We start from the raw sequence: 25,079 nt of genomic DNA on the forward strand, positions 1-25,079 counted from the left end.
ATAATGACACTAGGAAGAATTTAATAGATACAACTAATCCTACCATTATCAATGATAAAATTATCACACCCACTCCTGCAGCTCTCACTTCACCTGCACTTATTGAATTTCCTGAGTCCACTCCTAATTCACTATTGGACCTTTCCATACACGAGGATATAGATTTAAATATATCCAAACACAATTCCGCCCTTAATTGTATTGTTTCCAATACTTCCAATGGGAATACGATCCTAATTGATAATTCAGACACTAACAATACTGCTACGGTTCCTTTTTTACCGCAGACAGTAAAAAACTCTCAGGTAAAAAACTTCTTTTCACCAAGAACTGGAAAAAGAAAGGGCTCTATAGAGGATGCAGAGGGGGCCGAAAAGAAGAAAGGCAAAATAAATGGAAAATAAAGGATAAAAATAATTGTTCCTCTGAGGGTAGTAATATCTTTAATTTATCCTCTCATATCCTCACTATTGATGAAATTAGAGTCCTCTCAAAAGGATTGAATTTCTGCCCCACTTACAAAACAAACGATTTTGATCTTTTTTTAGACCTCCAATTGTTTATTAGAAAACTTACATTAAAAAGACATTTTGCAATTAAAGAAATGAATAACACTACTTGTAATGGTACAAATGAAGATACACAAATTAATAGTGAAGTAGATTATGATTCCTTTCATCTAAATGTCCCAATCAAATCTAAATTTTATCCATTGGAAGACAGAGGCCACTATCTAAAAGTCTTCAGCGATGTTGTACAAAGGAAATTCAAAGAGATTTTTTCCACCAAAGCTACTTATGGTTATAAATGTAATCTAACTAAAAATGAAAAAACCGCTCTGAAAACATTGAAATCTAATACCGAAATAATAATTCGATCTGCTGACAAGGGTGGAGGGGTCGTAATCCAGAATAGAGATGAATATTGCAATGAAGCTCTTAATATTTTATCAGATGATAAATATTATATTAAAGTCCCTTTTGATACCCTAATCAGGTCCAGAGTTGCCTATGACAATTTAATCTTAGAAGGAAAGAATAATAATATATTTGATAAAAATGAATTGAAATTCCTTCATGTAACGGACCCAAGGACCCCCTTTTTTTATCACTTGCCAAAAATTCATAAAAGTTTGGTTAATCCTCCAGGGAGACCTATTATCTCTGGCATTAATTCACTAACCAGTAATTTATCTCATTACATCGACAGAATAATGGTTTCTCATGTCCCTATATTAAAAAGTTTTATTAAAGATTCTACACAACTAATCCAATTTTTACAACATATTGATTGGAAGCCACAGTATATACTGGTAACCATGGATGTTTCTTCGTTGTATTCAAACATCCCACACAATTTGGGTTTAGCTTGTTTTAATAAAGTCCTATTGAAAGATGTTAGACTGAGCAAAGGACAAAAAAGCTTTTTATTAAAGGGTATGGATTTTATATTGAATAATAATTATTTTACTTTCAATGGAATTTTATATCACCAGCAACTCGGGACCGCGATGGGTTCAAAAGTAGCACCCACCTATGCTAATATTTTCATGGGGGTATTTGAAGAATTTTATATTTTTAAATCTAGATGGCACAATAACTGTATTTTTTACAAAAGATATATAGATGATTTGTTCTTCATATGGGACAATACTGGTAATAATATTGGTGATTTTATTCGAGACATTAATAACAATATTTGGGGTTTAAGTTTATCAGCAATCTATGACAAAGAAAATATTAATTTTTTAGATCTGACTATCTACATTGAGAATAATAGAATTCTAACGAAAACGTTTTTTAAAAATGTGGATACAAACAGCTATATCCCTTTTAGTAGTGGTCATTTTGGGAAATGGCTGAGGAACATCCCTACTAATCAATATAGAAGAATAAGGAAAAACTGCACAGACACGAAAGTTTTTAAGGACCAGGCAGAAATATTAAAAAATAGATTTATCGAAAAAAATTACCCTGTTAATTTACTTACCAATGCCTTCAACAAATGCATTAATCTATCTCAAGATAGCCTTATTAATGGCATTAAAACGGTTAAACCCAAAAGCAACAAATTTATGACTAATTTTATCACGCAATTCTGCTCTGAGCACACAGAAATTAGGAAAATTCTGAGGAGTAACTGGCACATTTTACTGAATGACCCCGTACTGCAGAAATTCCTCCCAAATAAACCTGGCGTGACTTTTAGAAGAGCCCCCACCATTAAGAGCACAGTGGCTCCTAGCCGGTTAAAAAATGTTAAAAGTAGCAGCAAATTTTTATCTGTTTTTAATACCCCTCTTTATGGTATTTTCAAATGCGGCAAGAGGAACTGTCTATGTTGTACTTGTATCGCACATAAAGAAAAGAATTTTAAATCAACTAGTACAAATGAAGTTTTCCCCATTAAGGAGTTTCTTTCCTGCACCACTGACTTTGTGATTTATTTGATTGAGTGCGAATGCGGTAAGCAGTATGTGGGGAGGACAACCCAACCACTGCATTTGAGAATTAACTCTCACAGACATAATATTAAAAAAGGGTTTTTAAAACATGGTCTTTCTAGGCATTGTACAGTTGAGCATAATAAAAATCCAAATGGTTTGAAAATTAGCCCCATTGAACACATTCCAAATAGTATTACTGATAGAATGGGGTCACTGAACAGAAAGGAGGTTTTTTGGATTTATAGGCTGAATACTTTAAGACCTAATGGTCTTAACGAAATCACTGAAGTCTTCCTATAAAAATAATTTTACTGCTCATCCCCTTGTCTGAATAATTTTATTAAATAGATATTGAGTTTAATGAAGTTTATTCTTACATATTTTTTAGTGCAAATATTTTTTAAGATTGCGTTTTTATGCTTCAACTTTTGGCCACCGCTCTCTGAACTTGTCATGCCTCTTTTACTAATCCTGGTTTTATTCTCTGTTGTTTCATTGCGTGTAAATTACTGTTTGCATATTAATATAATTTTATTGCACTTGTTCTATTTGTTTTACACTCTTAGAGTGCGGGACTCTGCTGTTCCTGCTTCTTTTCCCTTCTTCTCCTGGACCCGATCTTTCGCCTTCTGATCTCCCGTGCTTATTTCCCTCCCTGAATCTACTTCCTCTTCTGTGTGCTTCTGCCCTCAGGACCGTCTATAGAAGTGCTCTGCTCTCCAGCGATTCCAATTAGTTTACCAGACATCCATCCTGGTTTTAATTCCTCACCTTTTGTATTTTTACCTACCTTTAATTTTATATTTGGTCAGACTCGTTTTTATTCAATTTTCATATATTTTTTATTTTTTTATTCATATATTTTTATTCATCCAATTTTAACTGCATTTTATGTACTAATAAAGATTTTAACACATTCACTTCCAACAATATTCACTTTTATTATTTAATATATTTTTTTTTTTAATCATTTCTTCCTCTCTCAGCAACTTTTCCTCTGCTCACTTGGAGTAGCGGATCACACAGTGGCTAACACCTTTTTTTCGTTCCTTTTCCACGGGTTCGTGCAGCGCTTCCTTCTTTTTTTCTTTTTTTCTTTTTTCCTTTATTTCTTCTTTATTTTTCTTCACTTCCTTCCTCTTCTCTATTTTTTATCTGTGAACACACCAAATGTATTAATTCTTTTGAATGTACTAAGTTTTTAAACATTTATACTGATGATCTCTGACCTTTATCCCTTCCCCAACATGTGACTCTTGGCGCCAATATTTGAACCATGTATGTATAAAACCGGCAATGTCTTTACCTGCCTGTACATGTCATCCCCTGAGGAAGAGGTTTTATGACCTCGAAACGCGTTGGGAAATAAATATATTAAATATACCACCTGTGAGGATTGATGGTCTGGCAGCGCACGTTTTGATCCATAAAAGTCCTATTATTGAATGAGTCTTGTGGGCTTATTCCTGAGAACTTCTCTGTGGAGATAGGACCTCTCTGACTGAACCATAAAAAAGCGACATCATTCAACTTTTTGGAGCAGAAAGAACTTATAATTTTCACCAAAAACCTGACCCAGGTAAGATCACTCTTGAATAGTATATCCATTGGTGTTATTTATTAGGAGTTTGGGGTCTTCTTGCCAAATAACCAAACAACAATTATTCAGATTTGTAGTGCCATTACACTGGTTAAAAATTCTAATTTTCTTGCTTGTCCTAATCCTCAAACATATAAAAGATACAGAAGTGTTTGTATCTAGAGATTATTATCATAGCACCATTTAGATTTATCCTAATTTTGATATTATCAGTAATTATAATGACTTCATGGAAAAGTTGCTGACAGCAAAAATCCTAATTAAGATACTGACTGGCATTTATTTTTGTTGTATGATGAGTTTCTAAATTATGATAGCTGCCTAAAGAACTGAGGACTGTGATCACCAAATTATGTTGTATTAATCGTGTTCCTTATGTTTTCCTATAGGGTCATACAGAGTTTCTGAGTTTCTATTGGTTAGCACAAAGAATCACCAACTTTCAAGCAGCTATGGCCGCCTTCCAAATCTTGGAAATAGTGGAGATTTCTGAATGCTACAATGTCATCAAGGAGCTTGGCCAAGGGTCATTTGGAAAAGTTGTACTTGCACAGAACAAATTAACAGGTATGTGAACAATGCAAAAACAAAGATGATCATTTATGAACATCGATGAAATAAAAGTGGCAATTTATGTATATGTCTAATATATTAATGACTTTAACTGGCCATGGAGATGAGCTATTTATTTGTAGGTCATTGGTAGGTCCATAATATTTTAGTAACATCAGCTGTCAAAATGCCCATACACCTAGGAGTAAAATCATCCAAACCTGCCAAATTTGGCAAATTTTGATCAATATCTAATGTTTATAGTTGGGTTAAATAGGGATCATATGACAATAGAGAGGTCAGGAGAAATAAATGTTGGCCAAATGTTACCTCGCTAGCTGTTAATAGTGAGAGGGGGCTTCATTTCTTCTGTGTCATCAGCTTTCATCAAAGTCAGATGGATCTGCCAATGGTCTGGAGACAGATATCCATGTGTATGACCAACTTTACTCTCTCATGTTATAAAAATGTCCATCTAAAAATATCAATAGGCTCCATCATCCATTGTGAACCTGACAGAAGTCATTGAGAGACAAAAGGATTAAGAAGTTGGAGTTGGGTCTCCCAGTTGTTTTTTTTTTTCTCACTGGAGATAGTTGGCTGCAAGATGATTCAGACAGTGGCTCTTTTGTAGAGAACACAAACATGTTTTCGAGAGGTCCCAAGTTTAATGTTAGACAGCGGCTGTCAAAATTATCTCCAAGGAGGAAAAAAATATCATGAGTTTTAGCTCCAACCGCTTAATCTTTATACCCACAGCTGAGCCAAATGTTTCCATGTACTGGTGAGTTTGGAAAGGTGACTGTCAGCGAAATGATAGATCTTGTGTACATTCCTCTAGATAGTGACATTTAAGCTAAAAAAAAACAAACAACAATTGTGTATTGAATTTCTATCTTTCTGATATTTCTGCTCACTGATATCTTTCTAAGATTTGGAGGATGCCAAAATTGGCTGTTTCGGTCAACTTTGTTCTAATTTTCATGGCAGCCTCAGCCTGTCATTCCCTGACTTTCATCTAAAGTATTTTTTTGTTTAATCATATTTGTTTTTAATTTGAAGTAAAAAGGATAAGTGGATGCCAAGCACATCTGGCATCATTTTTATAGTGATAAACTTGGGATTAAACTGGTGTTATACATTTTTCTTTTTTGTGTGTTTTTTAGGAGAACCAGCAGCTGTGAAATTAATAAGGAAGGACAGAACTAAACTGCAAACCTTTCTGATGGAGTTGTCATTGTCAATCACCCTCTCTGACCACCCGAACATTATTGGCACATACCCCATCTTTATTGGCACAATGGACCACTATGTGCTGACTCAGGAGTTGGCAACGGCGGGCACCTTGCATGATATTATCCAAAGTGAGGTAAGAAAGGCCGGCTTCAGTTCTTCTCTTACAATACATACGTACTTTATTGTGAAACACCAAAGCTTGGAGATAGACATCAACAATAAGGGAGAGATTCTATATACTCACATAGCAAGTTAGCTAACTAATGCGTATGAAGCTCTTTGGAAATACATCAAGCCTTTTAAAGGGTGGAAGAGTCTTTTATTACAATGCACTTTTTGATGCCACATGACCATCACCGAATCAGTTTTACCTACTGCAGCATCCACTGTCCCAACAATAGCAAACTGTTCAAATTTTAGTATTTTTGCTTTAGATAAAGGACTACACAAGTAATTCTCATGATACTGATTTGTTTTCTGCAGGTTGGAATTCCTGAGGAGGCGGTCAAGAGGTGCGCATTACAGATATCTTGGGCCCTCGACTATTTGCATGGTAGACGATTGGTGCACAGAGACCTGAAGCCAGACAATGTGTTGCTCATGGACAAGGACTGTTATGAAATCAAGCTGAGTGACTTTGGTTTGACCCAACCAGTGGGAACCTATGTGTCCTCCATGTCACATATTATTCCATACATGTCTCCAGAATTGAGTGAATTGAAAGAAGAAGAATATTTAGTCTTGAGCCCTGCTATAGATACTTGGGCCTTTGGGGTTCTTCTCTTTGTTATTTTGACTGGATATTTTCCCTGGCTGGAAGCAATAGAGACAGACGCAATGTACAAAGAGTACATCAACTGGAAGAAAAATCCAGACCAGATTCCTCCACCTGCTCGTTGGGAGAGGTTTTCAAGAGAAGCCATTAAAATGTTGGGCAATCTCCTTGTTCAATGTCCATCTTCTCGTCTTCCAATTCTGTCTGTCTTTGATTACCTCAATATTCCCTGGAAAATAAACGTCTTGGAGTATGGCACCAACATGGAGGCTCAGGAGGAAGATTTGGTAATAGAAGTTGTGGAGGACAGCCAATAGCTTCAGTTTATGATGAAACAGAACCCGGAAAGCAGCACATTAAGTCTTGGAGCAGAAGTCGACAATCCAATCATATTAATCCATTAAGGAAAATAGAACTTAATATGTGCCTTATATGAGCATGCGCCAGTTGCTTTTTGCATCCTCTGTATACACATCTGTGATTACTGTTGTTTTTTACTTCTTCTTGTATTTAATTATATTTTCAATAAATTTTATATTTTTGTATTTATGGTATAGTTACCTTTCTTTGGGCTGAAAGCTCTGATTTTTGTGTAGGTTTGACTATGCAGGGAGCATCCCTTTCTTTTTTGGAATATGCTGATTTATCTCACCCACTGTGTCGGCTTAATTAAATTCATATTGATCCATGCAGAAGGAATCACATTGACTCTTCAATCCAAAGTGGAAATTTCGAAAGGCTTCATGGAAGGAAATCATGGGGCGATCATTCTAATCTCAAACTGGTGGTCGAAACTCCAGAGTGGACTACAATTATCAGAAGTCTTTTGGTTGATCTGAATGGGACCACTGAAGAACACAAGGAACATGTGCATCTGGTCACTTAGCATACACAAATGAGCATTTTCAGTTCCTGCATCTACTCTTCCTACTTCACCTCCTCTTGCGGCAGAGTGGTCATGGCTACTGAGAAGACATGCATAATCACACAAAAAAGTCCAAAATATTTACAGCCCTGTATCTGTTAGGATTTATGTATCCCTTCAAAAATTTCAAACTATTCACACAAAATGTTACAAAAAATGAAGACTACACTGGTAACTTAAAGGGTACTTAATAAAAGATATTTTTATTGAAAATCAATGTTAAAAGTATATCAAGCGAAAAGGTACTGAATATACAAAGAGAGACATACTACCATGGGGTACCACCAAATGCACAGGCTGTTATACAAACAGCGGCCCAATGACAAAATGAAATATGTTAGGAAGTAACCACAATACAATAAATATCAATATAAAACACACTCATGCCAATCACTGGTAATTAAAATATATATGTATAGTGCAATAAAGAGCAAAAAATGTTAATAACTAGTATAAATATAGCAAAATAAGGAAATGGTTGCACTCAATTGCATTAAGGCATATCAAATATGAAATATATGAAATGTGAATAGCATAATGGCTTTTGGAATCTAGAAAAAACATATGACATACTTAGCACAAAATTTGGCCAAAAGATGTGAGCACATTCACCAACGTCAAGGTGATCTCATTGAACGGGTTCCTATTCTAACTGCCTCATGTGAACTACTGGCTAATAACAAGATAAAGCCTATATTTATAGGAAGATAGGAACCAAAAAGTGATTGGATGCAATTAAAATCACAGCTTGATGAAGGGCGGAGTGCTCAGTCAGAAAGCTAACATACAAATGACAGAAAAAACTGACGACACATCCTAGTCTGAATAGGTGCATACCAAAAAACAGCTTACATATCAAAATAAGGAAATGGTTGCACTCAATTGCATTAAGGCATATGAAATGTGAACAGCATAATGGCTTTTGGAATTTAGAAAAAACATATGAGATACTTAGCACCAAATTTAGCCATTTGTATGTTAGCTTTCTGATTGAGCACTCCGCCCTTCGTCAAGCTGTGATTTTAATTGCATCCAATCACTTTTTGGTTCCTATCTTCCTATAAATATAGGCTTTATCTTGTTATTAGCCAGTAGTTCACATGAGGCAGTTAGAATAGGGACCCATTCAATGAGATCACCTTGAAGTTGGTGAATGGGCTCACATCTTTTGGCCAAATTTTGTGCTAAGTATCTCATATGTTTTTTTCTAAATTCCAAAAGCCATTATGCTATTCACATTTCATATATTTCATATTTGATATGCCTTAATGCAATTGAGTGCAACCATTTCCTTATTTTGATATGTAAGCTGTTTTTGGTATGCACCTATTCAGACTAGGATGTGCTGTCAGTTTTTTCTGTCATTAGTATAAATATAGGCTATAAAAATGTGCCATGTATAAAAGCTATTAACCCCTTAACGACCAGGGGTATTTTTGGTTTTGCATTTTCATTTTTCCCTCCCCTTCTTTCCAGAGCCATAACTTTTTTATTTTTCCGTTTATATGGCCATGTGAGGGCTTATTTTTCGCGGGACGAGTTGTACTTTTAAATGACACCATTGGTTTTAGCATGTCGTGTACTCGAAAACAGGAAAAAAATTCCAAGTGCGGTGAAATTGCCAAAAAAGTGCAATCCCACACTTGTTTTTTGCTTGGCTTTTTTGCTAGGTTCACTAGATGCTAAATCTGACCTGCCATTATGATTCTCCAGGTCATTACGAGTTCAAAGGCACCAAACATGTCTATGTCCTCTTTTATCTAAGTGGTGAAAAAAAATTCCAAAGTTTGCTTAAAAAAAAAAAAAAAAAAAATTTGTGCAATTTACCGAGACCCGTAGCGTCTCCATTTTTCATGATCTGGGGTCGGGTGAGGGCTTATTTTTTCCGTGCCAGACTGACGTTTTTAATGATACCACTTTTGTGCAGATACGTTCTTTTGATCGCCCGTTATTGCATTTTAATGCAATGTCTTGGTGACCAAAAAAACGTAATTCTGGCGTTTTGAATTTTTTTCTCGCTACGCCGTTTAGCGATCGGGTTAATGCTTTTTTTTATTGATAAATCGGACGATTCTGAACGCGGCGATACCTAATATGTGTATGTGGGATTTTTTTTTTACTGTTTTATTTTGATTGGGGCGAAAGGGGGGTGATTTGAACTTTTATGTTTTTTTAATTTTTTTTTAGTTTTAAACATTTTTTTTTTTTTTACTTTTGGCATGCTTCAATAGCCTCCATAGGAGGCTAGAAGCTTGCGCAACCCGATCGGCTCTGCTACATATGGGTGATGAGCAGATCGCCCATATGTAGCAGATTTACTGCTGTGCTTTCAGCGCCGACCACCGGGTGGCGCTGAAAGCCTTATGCCTGGAACAACCATAGAGGTCTCATAGAGACGTCTGGTTGTCCAGGCAACGTGACGCCGACCCCCGATCACGTGACGGGGGTCGGCGATGATGTCATTTCCGACCCGGCGGCCGGAAATGCTATTTAAATGCCCGCTGTCAGCTGTGACAGCGGCATTTAACTAGTTAATAGGCGCGGGCGGACGGCGATTCCGCTCGCGCCTATTGCGGGCACATGTCAGCTGTTCATTACAGCTGACATGTCCCAGCTTTGATGCGGGCTCTGCGCCGGAGCCCTCATCAAAGCAGGGGAGATGTCCGATGACGGACTGTGTCCGTCATTGGACATTAAGGGGTTAAGTGCTCATTATATATCCCTTAAAAATAACAATAAGCGATAGGCATAAAAATTGTGCCATAAAAGGAAAGTGCTAAGAGTTTACAAACCAGGACATGATTATCTTTATAGGACATTAACGGTAGACATAAGCTACAAAAAACACATGCACATAAAGAGCCATCTTACACCACGTGCCCACACTAGGAAGTGCCTGTCTGAATCCTGTTCATTTAGACACTGTTCATATGTTCAGGTTTTAAATACATTAGATAGTGACTGCTCCATTATGGGTTACCTTGACGAGGTGGAGTGGCTTGGTATACATTTTTTTGCAAAAAAGTATCGACTAAATACCCTGTATTTGTTGTCATCTTTTTACCAGCACTTGCTGATTACTGTCATATTTTTTTTACTGCAGAGTACAGTATTTTTGCACATTTGTCATTCTGTGTTTTCTTTGTGTTTGTCAGTGGGTGGTGTGAACACTGTCCAACCGACTTGTTCACATTTGTGCATGTCACATGTCTTTTTAATAAGATACAAAATAGTATCACAAACAATTGGGCATGTTTTACCTATAAGGTGCACGTGGATCTCTTGGCGTCCCTGCTGAGAAGACAGGTAGTAAGGCCAAACCTTACAAAAATGAATGGCATTTATGTATGGATTAATCCATAAAATGTGAGTGCTTTTTTTTATTTTTTTTATGGGGTTGAGGACGGTTTATTAGGTAAAAAAAAATCTTAAGTTTGGGAAGGTTTATGGTTTTCAGTTTATATAAATGAGATTTATCCCCTTTCTGACATCAGGCATAATATTCCATCCATGTGCCCTGGGCCTATTTGACCATGGATGGAATATTACATCTGAGTGGCCACGTACACGGGGTGCGCGGCTGGGTGTCAGTTAATTCTCACAGCTGACACCCGGTACTAAGGTCCAGGAGCAGTCACAGACCGATCCCAACACTTTAAACCCCAAAAATGCTGTGATCGAACACGATAGCAGCATTCAGGAAGCCGACACAGGGCTGACAGCCCCTCTGCCTTTGGATCAGAGACAGCGTGGCATGACGCGGGGTCCCAATAGCTGCCATGGTGACCCGATGTCATCATGACAACATCCGGGTCACCAGACCTATGAAACTTGCTGATCAGGTGCAGTGCGCGATCAGCAAGTCTCTGTCAGTGACAGTTTCTCTGGCATGCAGATACTGCTTCATCTGCATGCTATAGAAGCGATCAGCCGGCAAAAAATGATAGTCCCAAAGTGGGACAAAGTAAAAAAGTTAGAAAAAAGTTAAAAAAAAAAAAAATTAAAAATTGTAAAAATATTTTAAAAAAATCAAGTTATAATAAAAAATAAATATGTATTCTATCACTAAATATTTGAATGAAAAAAATTAATCTAAACAATAAAAGTGCACATTTAATATCACCGCGTCCGCAATGACCAGACAGATAAAACTGTCCCACTGATTAACCCCTTTAGTGAACACCATAAAAAAGGCAAAAAACAATGCTTTAGCATATCGCCGAACAAAAAGTGGAATAACACGCAATCAAAAGACGTATATAAATAATAATGGTACCACTTAAAATGTCATCTTGTCCTGCAAAAAATGAGCCGCCATACAACATCATCAGCAAAAAAAAATTAAATTATAGCTCTCAGAATAAAGCGATGCAAAAATTTTTATATGAAATAGTTTTTATTGTATAAAAGCGCCAAAACATAAAAAAATATAAATGAGGTATCGCTGTATTCGTACTGAGCCACAGAATAAAACTACCTTATCAATTTTACCACACGTGGAATGGTATAAACGCCCCCCCCAAAAGAAATTCATGAATTGCTGATTATTGTTCATTCAGCCTCCCAAAAATCGGAATACAAAACGATCAAAAAATGTCATGTGCCCGAAAATGGTACCAATAAAAATGTCAACTCGTCTCGCAAAAAACAAGACCACAAATTACTCTGTGGGCCAAAATATGGAAAAATTATAGCTCTCAAAATATGGTGATGCAAAAACTATTTTCTACAATAGAAAGCGTATTTTAGTGTGTGACAGCTGCCAAACCTAAAAACCCGCTATAACGCATCTTCTACATGTCCTGATATTTCTGATACCATCAATGTCCGTGCGTGTAATACTTGCGGCACACGTGCGGCATGCATGTTCCGCATCAGCACCACAAGGACGAACGCCAGGGAAGAAGCTTTTCAGTAAGCGCTGTTCCCCCATGCTGGGTGCTGAACAAGGCTCTCGTCATTCTCCCCTGCTCTGCCGGTGATCGGCTTGAGCAGGGGAGAATGATAAGAGAGAGGCCGGGGTCATACTTGCAAGAAACTCGAATGAGTATCGCGTCTCAATACCCAGCACTCAGGACCGGAGTGTGCAGGTGCATGTATTTCTATGCAGCTGAGCGCTCCGGTCTGAGTGCTGGTGGCAGTGCTGGGTATTGAGATGCGAAACTCATGCGAGTTTCTCGCAAGTGTGACCCCGGCCTTACATTTAAATAATAAAAGAGACAGCAGGCAATGCCTGAAGGGACTATTACTTCAATCAGCCTACCCCTGCTGCTGCTAATAACAGTGACGGCAGGAGCAGAGGATGGGAGTATTCATCTACCGCTCCTGCACTGTAAATATGGTAATTTAAAAAAAAAATGGCATGGGTTCCCCCCCATTTTTGGCAACCAGCCTTGCTAAAGCTCACAACTAGGGGTGATATTCTCAAGCTGGTAAGGGGCCATGGATATTGAACACCCCAGCTTAAAAATAGCAGCCCGCAGCTGCCAAGGACCGGCACATCTATTAGAGCCACCAATTTTGGCACTTTGTCCGGATCCTCCCACTTGCCTTGTAGTGGTGGCAAGTGGGGTAATAGTTGTGGGGTTGATGTCACCTCTGTATTGTCAGGTGACACCAAGCCCATGGCTTAGTAATGGAGAGGCATATATAAGACACCTCATGGACTCTCCCAGTGGGTCATGGCATCTGCAAACCATAACTGTAAAATCTGGCTCTCCTTCCATTCTGAGCACTGCCATGTGCCCAAACAGTGGTATACCCCTACATATGGGGTATTAGCGTACTTAGGACAAATTGCACAATTACTTTTGGGGTCCAATTTCTTCTGTTACCCTTGGGAAAATAAAAAACTGGGGGTGAAAAGATCATTTCTGTGGAAATTTTTTTTTAATTTTTACGGCTCTACCTTATAAACACATCTAGATAAGTTCTTTAGGGGGTCTAGTTTACAAAATGGTGTCACATGTGAGGGGTTTCTACTGTTTAGGCACATCAGGGGCTCTCCAAATGCGACATGGTGTCCGATTTTAATTCCAGCCAATTTTGCATTGAAAAAGTAAAACAATCGTGGATTTCTGCGGATCAGGGAGTATATTGGTTGTTTGTTATTTTAATATTTTTTACAGATGACACTGGCTTCGGGGATCAAAGTGACAAATGATGGTGAGTATGTACTCTGTTATATGTACTGTATGTCTATATGTATATATTGTATAAATGTATTGTATGTAGTATGTATGTTGTATGTATGCAGTATGTATGTATGCATGTTGTATGAATGTAGTATATATGTAGTATGTATGTATTATGTAGTATGTATGTTGTATGAATGTAGTATATATGTAGTATGTATGTATGTTGTATGAATGTAGTATATATGAAGTAGGTATGTAGTATGCATGTATGTTGTATGAATGTTGTATATATGTAGAATGTATGTAGTATGTATGACTTGTGGTCCCATCGGACGATGCCTGCACACACACAAACCCCGGCAGGCCCGCACAGACCGCGCATCATGATGACATCATTTCAGCAGCCAATCACAGCCATGCCATTAGTTAACATGGCTAACACAACTGGCTCATTGCACTATGGGAACTTCCGATTCGGTATTCGATATTGTAAAAATATCGGAACTCAGTATCGGAACTCCGATACAGCGAATATCTGCCGATACCCGATATTTGCAGTATCGGAATGCTCAACACTACTAACGACACATTGCACAACAACTTTTGGAGTCAAATTTCTCCTTTTACCCTTGGGAAAATAAAAAAATTTGGATCTGAAGTAAACTTTTTGTGAAGAAAAGTTAAATGGTCGTTTTTTTTTTAAACATTTCAAAAATTCCTGTGAAGCACCTGAAGGGTTAATAAACTTCTTGAATATGATTTTGAGCGTCATCAGGGGTGCAGTTTTTAGAATAGTTTCACTTTTGGGTATTTTCTATTGCATAGACCCCTCAAAGTCACTTCAAATGTGATGTGGTACCTTAAAAAAAATTGTTGTGAAAATGAGAAAATTTTGGTTCTAAAATTGTGCTGATGTAAAGTAGACATGTGGGAAATGGTACTTATTAAGTATTTTATGTGACATATTTCTGTGACTTAAGGGCATGAAATTTCAAAGTTAGAGGGGGGCGTGGCACATGCGCTGAGGGATGGTGGCAGCCTGAGCGCTGAGCTCCTGCACAGCTGCCTCAACAAAGCGACCTTACAAGCACAATAGCAGTCATTTACGCAAAAATTCCTGAGAAAATTATTCCAGCACATGCCAGGAATCAGGATCAATTGACCCTATTTTTGAAGAATTTGAGAGGATATTCTGAAAAATACAGCCTCTGGACATTAGCGGGAAAACGTGGGAAATGCCTCAGTAACAGCTGAAGTGGTACCTCACACAGCGGTGGCAGGAGCGGTCTGCATTGCATGTCCCAGGAGCAGACGGGAAGCCAACCTTTCGGTGAGAGAAGACACAGCTGTGAAGAGGACATCACGGTAACTGGAGGCAACACCGGAAGTCAGGTCCACAGAGAGAAGATAATCATCGCTGGCATAACATAGAGCGGGCAGTGAGTTTTGGCCATTTAGCCGCTGCTGAGGGGAGAGAGTGGTGCCAGACTGATCCCCCGTGGGCACAACAGGGGAAGTACTATCACAGAAAACATCTCTATATATACTGTATTTTTGAATGTGTGTGTGGGTGGGTATCACTAACCAATCAGGAAGCATCTTTCATTTTACCAGAGCTGTTTTGGTTGCTATGAGCAACAGTTTTCCCTCTCCAGAAAACACCTCAGCAGACACTGACATGGTGGAAGAAATCTAGCATTCCCGGAAATATAAGCTCCCAGCCATTGTCTGCCCCCCAAAAAGGAGCAGAGAGCACATGACAGAAATGAATCACCCCTTCCGTGCCCATATACACATCACACATCCTCCATCCTATAGGCGCATCTTCCCTCTTAAAGGGATCATTGGTATGGAAGTCAGGGCAAATCCACTCAGCGCTCTGATACTGACCCCAGGCTTCTATTAAAGGGATCATTGCTATGGAAGTTAGGGCAATTTCACTCAGCATTCTGATTCTGACCCCAAACTCTCTTAAAGGTATCCCCGGTATGGAAGTCAAGGCAATTGCCTTTGAATGCTCTGGTTCTGACCCGAGGCTGACGGGATGATGTGGGATATTAGGGGTAGTAATCCGGTGGCTCTGGCTGATGGGACGATGGGGGATATTAGGGGTAGTAATCCGGTGGCTCTGGCTGACGGGATGATGTGGGATATTAGGGGTAGTAATCCGGTGGCTCTGGCTGACGGGATGATGTGGGATATTAGGGGTAGTAGTCCGGTGGCTCTGGCTGACGGGATGATGTGGGATATTAGGGGTAGTAATCCGGTGACTCTGGATGACGGGATGATGTGGGATATTAGGGGTAGTAGCCTGGTGGCTCTGGATGACGGGATGATGTGGGATATTATAGTGAATGTGGCTATGCGGAGTGGGCGGGGCTATACACTCAGTTTTATATATATATATATATAATCATTATAATTTGCTATAACTAACCGTAGTTAGTTACTATGCCCGGGCAGCGCCGGGCTCTTCAGCTAGTTATTATATATTATCCTACTGCATTGACTACAGAATAAGAGTGTGTTTTTGAACCCCTGTCTATCTGGTGACACTGTGTCTGTAAAAACTTGGGAGCTGTGAAAGGACCTGGATCAATAGAATATTGACACCTGAGGACAATAGGCGGGATTATAAGCTATACAGGGATCTAAGCATTCTATTGACACCTCTTCACTAGCTACACTATTAAGCTTTGAATGACCCTTTAACCCATACCAGTGAACACTGCACTCACATCTGAGGGCAACTTGTTGTCTGACTGCCTGAACTTAATTTACATTACTTTAACAATACCTATTGCAACCAATAGCTATATTGTTCACTTCAATTATATAAGTAGTCCTTGGTCCTAACTTACATAGCTTTAACAGTATTAACTACAGATAATAGCTGTATTGTTAATCCTTGCCTCATACAAGTGATTTCTGCAAGCACAACTGAGAACATCCTGTTGACCTGTGTTTACATGTATCTAATTTACATTATTTAAATACTATATATCCTGCATAAATAATTCTATAAGCTAGTGACATCATAAAGGAGTAGTTGAATTAAACAACTAGTTGTAAGTGCTGAGCAGACATCTATATTAGTCAGCTGAAAGGCCCCTTTACATTTAGCGAAGCACCAGCGATCCCAACCACGATATGACTCGGTCAGGATCACTAGTGCATTGCTAAATGGTCGCTAGAGAGCTGCCACACAGGCAGATTTCACTAGCGATGCAGCAGCGGTCGTTACTCACCTTTCAGACGCGGCGACCATGACGTCCTCTGTCCGCGTCCACGCGTTGCTCGTCGGCGCCAGCAGGAAGCGCCCGATGAGAAATGGACCTGCACGATCTCGCTCGATCAGCGACAGACAGCGGGGGAGCCGGTCGGAGGAAAGTATCACACATAGCGATATCGCTAGCAATATCGCTGCTGCGTCACAAAATCGGTGACGCTTTAGCAATATTGCTAGCGATATCACTATGTGTAAAACCCCCTTTACTCTGATTGTTTCGCTTAAAAGTTATTTTGTAGACTCTCCTGACTAGTTCCTTTGAGGAACATATTAGACGATCTTTACAAATAGAAGCTGGGTCTGCAAAGACCAAATCTTTAAAAAAAGGAGACTGGTCCACTCTCAGTGCTCAAAAAACTAGAGACCCTCCTAACATGAAATTAGCTTCGGGACCTCGGAACTCTGCTATTTCTTTTAGGTCTAGATCTCCTATTAAGAATGGAAATATTACAGCTAACCTTCCCCCTACAGTTGTGGCCAAAAGTATTGACACCCCTGCAATTCTGTCAGATAATACTCAGTTTCTTCCTGAAAATGATTGCAAACACAAATTCTTTGGTATTATTATCTTCATTTAATTTGTCTTAAATGAAAAACACAAAAAGAATTGTCCTAAAGCCAAATTGGATATAATTCCACATCAAACATAAAAAAGAGGGTAGACAAAAGCATGGAGCATGGAGAAAAGAAAGAAGACCAAAGAACTGTCTGAGGACTTGAGAAACCAAATTATGAGGAAGCATGAGCAATCTCAAGGCTACAAGTCCATCTCCAAAGACCTGAATGTTCCTGTGTCTACCGTGCGCAGTGTCATCAAGAAGTTTAAAGCCCATGGCACTGTGACTAACCTCCCTAGATGTGGACGGAAAAGAAAAATTGACAAGAAATTTCAACGCAAGATTGTGCGGATGTTGGATAAAGAACCTCGACTAACATCCAAACAAGTTCAAGCTGCCCTGCAGTCCGAGGGTACAACAGTGTCAACTCGTACTATCCGTCGGCGTCTGAATGAAAAGGGACTGTATGGTAGGAGACCCAGGAAGACCCCACTTCTTACCCCGAGACATAAAAAAAGCCAGGCTGGAGTTTGCCAAAACTTACCTGAAAAAGCCTAAAACGTTTTGGAAGAATGTTCTCTGGTCAGATGAGACAAAAGTAGAGCTTTTTGGGCAAAGGCATCAACATAGAGTTTACAGGAGAAAAAAAGAGGCATTCAAAGAAAAGAACACGGTCCCTACAGTCAAACATGGTGGAGGTTCCCTGATGTTTTGGGGTTGCTTTGCTGCCTCTGGCACTGGACTGCTTGACCGTGTGCATGGCATTATGAAGTCTGAAGACTACCAACAAATTTTGCAGCATAATGTAGGGCCCAGTGTGGAAAGCTGGGTCTCCCTCAGAGGTCATGGGTCTTCCAGCAGGACAATGACCCAAAACACACTTCAAAAAGCACTAGAAAATGGTTTGAGAGAAAGCACTGGAGACTTCTAAGGTGGCCAGCAATGAGTCCAGACCTGAATCCCATAGAACACCTGTGGAGAGATCTAAAAATGACAGTTTGGAGAAGGCACCCTTCAAATATCAGGGACCTGGAGGAGTTTGCTAAAGAAGAACGGTCTAAAATTCCAGCAGAGCATTGTAAGAAACTCATTGATGGTTACCGGAAGCGGTTGGTCGCAGTTATTTTGGCTAAAGGTTGTGCAACCAAGTATTAGCCTGAGGGTGCTAATACTTTTGTCTGGCTCATTTTTGGAGTTTTGCATGAAATTATCAATGTTTTGCTTTTTGTTTCATTCTCTTTTGTGTTTTTTCATTTAAGACAAATTAAATGACGATAATAATACCAAAGAATTTGTGTTTGCAATCATTTTCAGGAAGAAACTGAGTATTATCTGACAGAATTGCAGGGGTGTCAATACTTTTGGCCACAACTGTATAGTACCAAACAGTAAAATGGCATAAGAGGTACTGCATCAGAGATCTCTGAGCTCTGAGTCTCAAAGTGGGACCCAATATCCCTTACAAGTTGTTAAATCTAAAGAGACCCTATTTGGGGAGCAGGCATAACAGGGGGAAATGATTGATAGCTCCCAATCACATAAAAGAAAAGGGACAGGAGAGGGTAACTCAGGAGAAAATAACATGTCTGGAAATGACTTTCCTACTAATAGCCCAATTAAACCGCAACCTAAAAAAGGATGTCTGGAGTCTTCGTATTTGGTAGATCCTCCATCCAAACCAGTCAACTTTGATAATTTCTTAAAATCAGAAAAAGTAGCTACGGAGGGTTTTATAGCCAAATTTTGTTAAGCCCTAAGGCTAGTTTCACATTAGCGTTTTTTTGCGCAGCGCATCGGGCGCATAAAAAACGCAAAGAAAAACGCAAAACAAACGCGCGTTTTTTTAACGTCATGCGCACGCTGATGTGTAAAAAAAACGCAGCGTTGTTTGCGTTTTACATGCGTTTTTTGCATGCGTTGGTGTTTTTTATGCGCATGCGTTTTTAAGTGTGACGTTTTTTCCATTGTCTAGAGAACATTCTAGACTTGTTTAACTCAAAAACGCATGCGCAAAAAAACGCAAGCGTGCGCAAGACCATGCGCACGCATGCGTTCCCATAGGCTCCAATGTGGTGTTTTTGCGCATTCCGTGCGCAAGCGTGCGCATGCGTTATTTTGACGAGACAGGGCGGAACCAAAAATGCAACATGTTGCGTCTGGCGCGCCTGGCGCAAAAGACAAAAAAACGCATGCGCACGAAAACGCAAGTATGCGCAAGACCATGCGCACGTCATGTTAAGTATAGGTGCGCAGTGCGCATGCGCACGGGTGCGCACGATGCGCTGCGCACAAAAGCGCTAATGTGAAACCAGCCTGACTGAGTCCATCAGACTTGGATTTGAAGCGCGTAAAGACTCATTACAGGAAGTATGTAGAGGCTTTACGCAAAGGTTCGAAGGCAATGAAGCGAGAATCGCAAAAGTTGAACATAGTTCAGAATCTATTGCAAAAGAAAAAACAGAGTTAAGGGAAGAAGTTCTATCCTTGGGATCAAAACTAACAGATCTGGAGGATAGAAATAGGAGAAATAACATAAAAGTCAGGGGAATTCCAGAAAATGTCTTGCAGGATGAATTGGCAGAGTATGTTGAAACCTTGTTTAAAAGAACGGTTCCTTCCCTGACTTGAGCTCCAACTTACCATGGATAGGAACCACAGGTTGCCTCATCCAAGAGGCATCCCCCCTGACAAACCAAGAGATACGATTCTGCATCTCCACTTTTTCCAAACAAAAGAACAAATTCTGAAATTTATAAGAGAGGAGGGCTCATTTCCACCTCCTCATAACAACATTAAAATTTTTTCAGACTTCTCAAAGGCTACGATGGACGAGAGGAAAGCTTTTAGAGAAGTCACATCTAAACTTAGAGATATGGGAACCCCATATAGATGGGGTTTTCCTACCAAATTGTTAGTCACGCACAAGGGTAAAAATATCTCGTTGCTCACAGTGGCGGAGGGTCTGGACTTCGTGCACTTTAAGGCCCCATCACACACAGCGATCTCTCTAGCGAGATCGCTGATTTTGTGATGCCACAGCGATCTTGCCAAGGAGAGCTTTAAACTAGAACAACATGGGAAGGGAAGCAAAAGACCAGAAAAAGCCATACACCTGACAAATGCTATTGAGAACTCTGCTATTAGAAGTGGAAAGGAAGAACAAAGACGAAAGAATCTAATTAATAAAAATATTGGAGAAAGAGAAACCAATCACAAACTAAAATGTTTCTATACTAATGCACAAAGCATGGGCAACAAACAAGGAGAATTGGAACTACTAACACAGGAAAAGAAATATGATGTCATTGGAATCACTGAAACTTGGTGGGACAATACACATGATTGGAATACAAGACTAGAAGGATACAACTTATTTGCAAGAAACAGACTTGATAAACGAGGAGGGGGTGTCGCATTGTATGTTAGAAACGCGTATATCTGCACAGAGATTGAAGCTTCAGAGACTGGGAGTTCTGTGGAAACTGTTTGGGTAAGAATACAAGGACAGAACAATGGAAAGGACACCATTGTAGGCATTTACTACAGGCCGCCTGTGCAAGCTGAAGCTATGGATGAACTCTTTATGCATCAAATGGCCAAGTTCTCCAAAAAATATGACATAGTTGTCATGGGAGATTTCAACTATCCAGACATTTGTTGGGAATCTCTCTCAGGCAAAACTAACAGGTCAAGGAAATTCTTATCCTCTCTTGCTGACAACTTTATCTTCCAAAAGGTAAGGGAGAAAACAAGGGGAACTGCTACCTTGGATCTAATCCTTATAAACAGGGAGGAAATGGTTGAGGAGGTAAAAGTGGCTGGGACCCTAGGAGGTAGCGACCATGCTATTTTAGAATTTTGGATAACTAGAGGCGGAAGACCTGTGAAGACTCAGACGTCAAGGTTAGATTTCAGAAAGGCAGATTTTAAGGGATTCAGAAAGAGAATTGGAGGGATCCAATGGCTGGATATCCTTAAAGACAAAAATGTCCAGGAAGGATGGGAAATCTTGAAAAATGAAATTCTCAAAGCACAGTTGTTAACAATTCCGAAAAGAGGGAATTGGACACAATATTCCAGATGAGGTCTGACCAAAGAGGAGTAGAGGGAAATAATGACTTCACGTGATCTAGACTGTATGCTTCTGTTAATACATCCTAGAATTGCATTTGCCTTTTTTGCTGCTGCATCACACTGTTAACTCATATTCAGTCTGTGATCTATTAGTATACCCAAGTCTTTTTCACATGTGCTGTCACTTAGCCCTATTCCTCCCATTCTATATATGCTTTTTCCATTTTTATTGCCCAGATGTAGTACTTTGCATTTCTCCCTGTTAAAAACCATTCTGTTAGTTGCTGCCCACTTCTCCAGTTTATTTAAATCTTTTTGAATCCTCTCTCTCTCTTCTCTAGTATTAGCTATCCCTTCTAGCTTTGTGTCATCAGCAAATGTAATCAGTTTACCCTCAATTCCTTCATCTAAATCGTTGATGAAGATGTTGAACAATACAGGGCCCAGGACAGAGCCCTGTTGTACCCCACTTGAGACATTCTTCCAACTGGATGTGCAGCCATTTACGACCACTCTTTGGGTCCGATCACTAAGCCAGTTATGAATCCACCTAACAGTTGCCTTGTCCATTCCATACTTAATCATTTTTTCAATAAGGATTGTATGAGAGACTTTGTCAAATGCTTTGCTGAAGTCAAGATATACTATATCTACAGCATTTCCTTGATCCACCCAATCAGTGATACCGTCATAGAAGGAAATTAAGTTAGTCTGACATGACTTATTAGTTACAAACCCATGCTGACTCTGTTTAATCACTTCATTCTTATCCAGGTATTGACATACATGTTGTTTAATAATTTGTTCAAAGATCTTTCCTGGTATAGAAGTCAGACTCACCGGCCTATAGTTACCTGGGTCCATCTTCTTCCCCTTTTTGAAGATAGGAACAACATTTGCTCTTCTCCAGTCTTCTGGCACTTCTCCTGTTCTCCAAGAATTTTCAAAGATTATAGAGAGGGGTTCAAAAATTTCTTCTGCTATCTCCTTCAGTACTCTGGGGTGTAATTCATCTGGACCTGGAGACTTGAATTCATTTAGGTTAGCTAAGTGTTTCCTCACTATCTTTCTGTTTATAGATATCCTGGATTCTTCTATTCCCTTAATAGGACAGTGAATAACAGTTGATGTTACATTTCCTTTCTGAGAGAAAACAGATGCAAAATAGGAATTTAAAAGTTCAGCCTTCTCAACATCCTGTCTTACCGTTTCATCATTTTCATCCTGTAAAAATCCTATAGCATCTTTGACTTTTCTTTTACTTTTGACATATCCCCAAAATCCTTTATTATTGCTTTTGACATCTCTTGCAAGCCTCAATTCATTTTCAGCTTTAGATAATCTGATTTGTGCCCTGCAGGTTCTGCAGACAGCATTATATTCTTCTTTAGATATGCCTCCCTCTTTGCATTTTATAAACATTTTTTTCTTCCTTTTTAGCATGTGCTTAAGTTCTGTGTTCATCCATCCTGGTTTCCTTAAATGCTTCCTATTCTTCCCTCTTTTCGGAATTGTTAACAACTGTGCTTTGAGAATTTCATTTTTCAAGATTTCCCATCCCTCCTGGACATTTTTGTCTTTAAGGATATCCAGCCATTGGATCCCTCCAATTCTCTTTCTGAATCCCTTAAAATCTGCCTTTCTGAAATCTAACCTTGACGTCTGAGTCTTCACAGGTCTTCCGCCTCTAGTTATCCAAATTCTAAAATAGCATGGTCGCTACCTCCTAGGGTCCCAGCCACTTTTACCTCCTCAACCATTTCCTCCCTGTTTATAAGGATTAGATCCAAGGTAGCAGTTCCCCTTGTTTTCTCCCTTACCTTTTGGAAGATAAAGTTGTCAGCAAGAGAGGATAAGAATTTCCTTGACCTGTTAGTTTTGCCTGAGAGAGATTCCCAACAAATGTCTGGATAGTTGAAATCTCCCATGACAACTATGTCATATTTTTTGGAGAACTTGGCCATTTGATGCATAAAGAGTTCATCCATATCTTCAGCTTGCACAGGCGGCCTGTAGTAAATGCCTACAATGGTGTCCTTTCCATTGTTCTGTCCTTGTATTCTTACCCAAACAGTTTCCACAGAACTCCCAGTCTCTGAAGCTTCAATCTCTGTGCAGATATACGCGTTTCTAACATACAATGCGACACCCCCTCCTCGTTTATCAAGTCTGTTTCTTGCAAATAAGTTGTATCCTTCTTGTCTTGTATTCCAATCATGTGTATTGTCCCACCAAGTTTCAGTGATTCCAATGACATCATATTTCTTTTCCTGTGTTAGTAGTTCCAATCCATATTTTTCGAGTACACCAAAGACACTCAGAGTACGGCTGCATGTCTCGTGCCTGTTAGACAGCCGATCAAACAGGCAATACCTACATGTGTTGCGGCTGTTGAACAGCTGCAAGACATGCAGCCAGAGAAACTTACTGTAAATATTTTTTTCGAGCACGTCTAAGACACTCAGCACGCGAGCATGCTTATCCGAGGATGTTCGCTCATTACTTCAGTCAGCACTCTAGCATCACCCAGATGAGTGAGGCTATGGGGGGTCTAGAACTTTTCTCACTTGGTAGGATGTTAAAGGGCACTAGTTATGTTACCAAGTTAGATGGCAGCTCATTAGTGGTTTAACTGTAAAAACTTTGATAAGCTACCTTTAAATTACAAAAACTGAACCACTTGATGATCTATGGCTTTTTTTAAATTAAAATTAATATAAATTTATGCAGAGGTCTCCATCATTGGAGCGTTCTCAGACCGTGCTCACATACCTCTTGATTTGTGCAAGTAGAACTTGATCAGACATCCCTCTGCTCATCTTTTTGAAGACTGAGAAAATGTCTTTCATCTCCTGGGATTGGAAAGCCGCCTGGAAACTGGTGATTCTGATGTGAAGACAAACGAGAAACTCAATATTACTTGATGGAAAAATGTAGGATACTTCCATTTGGTTATAGGAGAATATGAAATTAACCCCTTTTCGACATCGGGCATACATTTACCCCGATGCCAGACTCTCTCCCTTTGATGTGGGCTCCGGTGGTGAGCCCACATCTTTCCCGGCACTTCAGCTGTTTTGAACAGCTGACATGTATCCGCAATAGTAATGAGTGGAGTCGTGATCCACACGTGGCTATTAGCCAGTTAAATGCCACTGTCAAGCGCTGACAGCGGCATTTAACAAGCATTTCTGGCGATCCCATGGAGACTATTGAAGCATGCCAAAAGTAAAAAGAAAATGTTTTTTATAATAAAAATAAAAATTAAAATCACCCCACTTTCACCACATTCAAAATAAAACAAAAATAAAATCAATCATGCACATATGGTATCACCACATTCAAATTTGCCCAATCTAGCAATAAAAAAAGATTAACCTGATCACTAAACGGCATAGTGAGGAAAAAAGTCAAAACGTCAGAATTTTTTTAGATCACCACGACATTGCACTAAAATGCAATACCGGGCGATCAAAAAATTGTATCTG

General features: G+C 39.3%; 1 protein-coding gene across 1 annotated transcript; it reads left to right on the forward strand.

Annotated features, from left to right (window-relative positions):
• Positions 1–4,488: 4,488 nt before the first annotated feature.
• On the forward strand, positions 4,489–7,154 carry LOC141048001 (serine/threonine-protein kinase SBK1-like). The gene is made up of 3 exons (XM_073543361.1): positions 4,489–4,613; positions 5,765–5,967; positions 6,318–7,154. The coding sequence occupies exons 1-3, from the start codon at positions 4,499–4,501 to the stop codon at positions 6,924–6,926; spliced, it is 927 nt and encodes a 308-aa protein (XP_073399462.1). The 5' UTR covers positions 4,489–4,498; the 3' UTR covers positions 6,927–7,154.
• Positions 7,155–25,079: the final 17,925 nt, after the last annotated feature.

The sequence above is a fragment of the Dendrobates tinctorius genome, unplaced genomic scaffold (genome assembly GCF_039654945.1).
Source record: "Dendrobates tinctorius isolate UK_male_01 unplaced genomic scaffold, ASM3965494v1 ptg000131l, whole genome shotgun sequence".
Taxonomy (NCBI): domain Eukaryota; kingdom Metazoa; phylum Chordata; class Amphibia; order Anura; family Dendrobatidae; genus Dendrobates; species Dendrobates tinctorius.